General features: G+C 38.3%; 1 protein-coding gene across 1 annotated transcript; it reads left to right on the forward strand.

The window, feature by feature from the left end:
- Positions 1-3052: 3052 nt before the first annotated feature.
- On the forward strand, positions 3053-3985 carry MELLADRAFT_26282 (uncharacterized protein; the record flags this gene model as incomplete). The annotated part of the gene is made up of 2 exons (XM_007408873.1): positions 3053-3847; positions 3929-3985. Coding segments are annotated over 2 exons (852 nt in total), but the record flags the coding sequence as incomplete, so codon positions are not given.
- Positions 3986-5549: the final 1564 nt, after the last annotated feature.

Consider the following 5549-nt stretch of genomic DNA (forward strand, 5'->3'; position numbering starts at 1 on the left):
TTTGAGTTAGGTTTGGGTTAGGTTTACTATGAGGTTAAGTCATAGTAAGTCTTGTTACTTAAGTGACTCTTGAAACTGAGCCATGAGTTGTAATTCTTATGGTTTTAAACACGTTTCATATATTTACATATTATTTACATATGTATTACATGTATTTACATGTGTGTTTGTTAGTCCGTGGTCCTGTACACAGGGCTCAGGGCTGACATCCCTCAAATCCATAAAATATAGTGCGACTAGAACCGCACCTTACGCAGCCATTGTCAAGTCAATGTACGCCTGTCCCTGCAGATTTAGCGTCCTTGGATGAACAGTCCGCAGCCCCTGCTCTCCGGAGGACATGAGATAAATAGAATGTGGCTGGTATCTTCATGCGAGCAATAATAAACATCAAGTATTTATCTAGCACAGTTGCTTCATCGTGTGTGCAACTGGCCCCTAGTACATATATGGCGTCAATTCCTTATCTAAAATATGGGCCAGACTTGCATAGATACTGTTCAATCCTTTTCTGCAGCGGTTAACGTCGCATCAGGGCAATTTCAGTGCTTTTTCAAGGAATAGTCTGAGGCACGTTGGAGCTTTTAAAAGTCTCTTAGAGTTTGACCACAAATTGCTAAGATTAACGCATGACGGCCCCGGAGGGTCTGACTCGAAACTGCAACAACCGGAAGCCCGATGGGGCGGCTACTACAACTAAGATAATATACCCTAATAGGAATGGGAGGGATGGTGGGCACAAAAAATTTGTATCTAATTTTATAAACTTTGTTATGGAGATGAAGAAACAGATAGCTGAAAACCGTGAGAACAAAGTAGATGAATAAAATAAGAATAACAAATCTGAGTAAAAGAGGAAGAAGATTACAACAAGACTGGTTTTTTGTATAGAAGGTAAAGAGCTACGCGTAACCATTGCTGTGCTAAAAACCGTGAGTTAGTAAGATCTTCTCTGGGATTTTTGGGAGCGCTTTTCAGCAAACTCAGATCAAATTCCAAAGCCACTTCACCTGGCCCCGATTCCTGTAAGTTAAAACAAGTTCCAACTACCAGTTCAGTCTGTGATTGATTTGCACTTTTCAATTTTGATTGTTCCTGTTCTATTCTAAAAATGTTTTGTTATTGTTTGCATTTGAGTTGACAATTATTTTTTGCCTTGTTAGGGCTCAACCGTGCCTTTCACATCTTGTGGAACGCAAACAACATACTTTTCCATATTGCGGGATTGACACCTTACTTTCAGTTTTATAGTTTTTAACCCCTAGCCCCTGACCCTTTATTTTTTTTTGTTCTTTGAAAGATTGAATTAATTCTGTGCTGTTGTTAAACCACCAATACAACTATCTAATTTTTTTAATAGTTTATTGAGGGATGTTATTGTTACCTTTGCATCATTGCAATTCACTCCTTGGTTTGAGTGATCTGCAATATTTGATGGCCAGCTTTTGAAAACCTGACTTCAAAATTTGTGTTTTGGCCTTGGTGTACATTTATTTTTCACTCCTATAATCTTGACTTACTTTCATGAATCCCTTCTTAAGATTTTTTTTGGTTATATGTGCCCAAGTCTGGTATCATATCAGAGAATCCAAAAGACTTTGTGCAAGATGTCCACTTGACTTCTGTAGGGTGGATTGGGTCCTTGCACCCTTGGACAAGCCAAGGTGAGCAACTCTCTTTAATGAGTTCACATGTGGCACTTGAGTGATCAAGACATCTGCTCAAAGGTGCTCTTCTTACAGTATGTCAGGGGGGGCGTGGGGTGGGGTAGTGAGGGGCCTCTAGCCCAGGGTTGGTTTCTGTAAACCAAGCTTCCCTGGCCGGAGTCTTTCATTGGGTTGGTGGGTGTGACACCTTTTTGTATGGTGGGTGGGGTAGAGCAGAAACCTATCGTGCTGAGCTGAGGTAGTGTGATCTTCTTGAAGACTTGCAGTGAGAGTCAGTTGCTCTGACTGGCATGAATGAATGGATGTGAAAAACCTCGCACCTTGTGATGAGCAAAATGTTTCTACACAATTCTTCTGATGTGTCTTTTACAGGTTGGACAAGTCCTTCATGGACGAGTCAACCACCTGTGAGATAGTGGTTTTGATGATGGATAATCTTTTCATCTTGAGTTACATATCAACCTACATGAGTCATTATGAATTCCAAAGTCATAAGTATTCACAATACTTTTCATACATCAACCTGGCGTTCTCAATTATTTCGCTTCTCTTCAATTATCAGTCACGTTGACAAAAGGAGACGCGGGAGGTTAAAAGAAAAGACACACACCACTCCCCGCGGGGGTCGAACCCGCAATCTTTGGATGCCACAATCGAGCGTAGAAGTCCAACGCCCTACCTTTAGACTAGGGGAGCACATGTCAAAAATGTCAGTTTTGCCTACATAATGCTAGTACGAGCAGAAGGCTTTTCACCATGGACTCCACATTGACGATACATGATTCACTGACGAAGATGATGGATGTAATGTTGAAGATCAGAAACCAAAGTTGATACTTTCAAGAGTGAATTTGAACGAGTGAGTTTTTTATTTTCAAGGAGTTGAGAATGAATCCAATCCAGAAAATCTGATACTGATTCCTAAAAGTTGATTGGAAGCCAGTTTACCAGAATTGAGATTTGATTGAACTCATCAAGACTTTCTTACGATCAAGCTACCGACCTATTCGAAAGACAACAATCTCGAGAAGATACTTTAGATGATGATAAGACGATCCACTTCACACTTCAAAATATTTAATCATCTTTATCAAACCAGATTCATTCCAAATCAATTTAAACTATCAAATCAAACTTCATTTCTTAACGGTTATCAGAATCGATCTCCTCAGAAAATCAAAGGCTTTCATCTATTCCATCATCAATCAAATCAAACTATCAATCACAGTCAATCAGAATCAGAATCGAAACCAGAATCAACATCAACATCAAATCATCAACTCATTTCACCTTATTCACCAAAACATGAAATCAATTCATTCAAAAAACCATTCTACATCACCAACCAATCCAAGTTTTCACTCAACCCTACCATCTATCAATCCTTATCAAAATCAAGACTATCGATCTTAATAGTCTTAACGACCATGTCAAGTTACGCAGTTTACCCGAACCCTACCACCGATCTCATAAACCAATCACATCAAATCACCATCTTATTATCGACGGCCTTGGGCACTTTTTTGTCTTCTGCTTCGGCAAATACGTTTAATCAAATCTTAGAATCTCCTATGGATGCTCAAATGAATAGAACAAGAAATAGACCGATGGTACGGAAATTGATCTCAAGTGGTCATGCTACTACCTTTGCTCTCCTCTCTGCTCTTTCGGGAACCAGCATTCTATACTTCGTTGTGAATCCGATTGCATCTTACATTTCCATGATCACCATCTTGACATATGTGTTGATTTATACACCTTTAAAGCGGATCTCGATTCTCAATACTTGGATCGGATCTATAGTGGGAGCTTTACCACCCTTAATCGGATCAATCTCAGCTGCTGGTCATCTAAATTCTTGGAATGCGTTGTTTCAACTTCATTCTTGGCTTATTCCCATCTTATTATACGTTTGGCAATTTCCTCATTTCAATGCTTTGTCTCATACGATCAGAAGAGATTATGTGAAAGCAGGTTATATGATGTCATCAAGTTTAAATCCTTATTTGAATTCTAAAGTTTCCTTAAGATATTCTTTATTATGTTTTCCTTTATGTAGTTATCTTATACCGGTTTATGAACTTTCGAATTGGTATTTTGCTTACCTTAGTTTGATTCCTAATCTTTATTTATCTTTACCGGCTTTTAGGTTTTGGTGGTCTTCTTTAGATTCAGCTTCGGTTTGGATTAAATGCTTGGGTTGGTTTATGAATCAGAATAAGAATGGAAAAAAACATTATTCGAAAGATTTAGAAGCTAAGAAATTGTTTTGGGCTAGTTTGATTCATTTACCTAGTTTATTAATCTTAATGATTCTTTGTAGACCTTAATATGATTTACCACAAAACAAACTGGTTACTTTTTATTCTTTCTCTTTTTTTTTATTATAAAAATCATTTTTTTAACATTATAAGCATATGGAAAGATAGATTGTGTGTAGGTGCAGCATAAGTAAAAGAATTGATGATTTGTTTTAACAATCAAAGTTGATCAGACTTCAACACCTGAAAGTGCTCAGAAGATCTTGTTGCGGGGTTTGGGAGTGACGGCGCACCAGCACGGTAATTTTCTTAAAAGAAAAAAAGAAAAAAAGACACTGTAGTTGTCTTCAAGACATTCAAAGGTTAATGAAGGTTGTTCAGCCTTTGATTACAATCACAAGAAGATGGATTAGATTAAACTCCTTCCAGGATGTGCATTGGGCTTCACATTGATGAGCCATTGAATCCAAGCTATTGAATATGAGAAAGCTCAGCTGATTGGATTCAGTTTGGGGTGTTGTAGATGATCTAGCAATTGAGCTGGGTGATTGAAGTTGATGATGTTGTTGGGCAAACCAAGGGAATAGCAAGTTTTTTTTGTATCAAGCTCTCACCCAGATCTAAACCATGGCCCATACCTACCCCGAGCTCTGTCTTATGGAATTAGAAAATTCATATCAACTTGACTGATCTTGTCTGCTTAACTAAGCCTCTCATGCACCCTTGTCTGTGCCCCCAAAAGAGGAATCTATGACTCAAATGGGGTTTTTGGCTGTGTGATAACAGAAATTAAGTCAAGTGAATCTGAGGTTCCACATTGCTTAGCTTCTCCTTTGAGATTTGAGGAAGACCTGGAGATATAAGTGCTTCAGTCTTGGTTTCTTGTTCTTCTTCTCAAGATTGGGCTCTAATTCTTGACACAGGAGCAACTTGTCAAATGCTCAAAGTCAAGATCAGATTCTTTTATCTATCCTCCCTCATGAGGATCAACAACACCAGTAAACAACTCAAATCAGCCAATGAAAATGTGTCCTTAGCTGTGCATAGCCATGGAGTTGTTAAGTTGTTGGCCAGTGATAAAACACCCTTTGAAATCCAGAACAGCCTTCTTGTTTGGGCCTAAACTTTCAAGAAACCTCATTGCTGGTGCTTTGTAAACACCAAGGTGTGTGTGGGGTTTCTTTTGGCCATAGCACAAATTTTTCTTTAGTGTCAAATTTTGTTACAATTTTCAATGGATTCATCTCCAACAACAATTCCATGTTCATTCTATTATTTTTTTCCCACTACCATGTAATGATGGTCAAGGAATCCTTTGATATTTAATTCATCTTGATACATCAACAATAAATGTTTGAACTGAGCTTCAAAGACTGACATAAAAATATCATGCCTAAGAACATCTTCCTTGCTTGTAAATTTGTCATAAAGGGTTTTGAAGGTTTTATAAAACAGCTTCCAGGATGCTTGTTGGGCCAAATAATTTACATGCTCTTCCATTGTGGCTTCCCATTTGAACAAGAAATGATTAAGTCCCCAGCAGATTAGGTCTAATTCAAGCTCATCACAAGGGTTTGGGCTCATGAGAACACCAGTTTGCACAGAGTTGGTCAAATCTGTC

This window comes from Melampsora larici-populina (genome assembly GCF_000204055.1).
Source record: "Melampsora larici-populina 98AG31 unplaced genomic scaffold MELLAscaffold_14, whole genome shotgun sequence".
Taxonomy (NCBI): domain Eukaryota; kingdom Fungi; phylum Basidiomycota; class Pucciniomycetes; order Pucciniales; family Melampsoraceae; genus Melampsora; species Melampsora laricis-populina.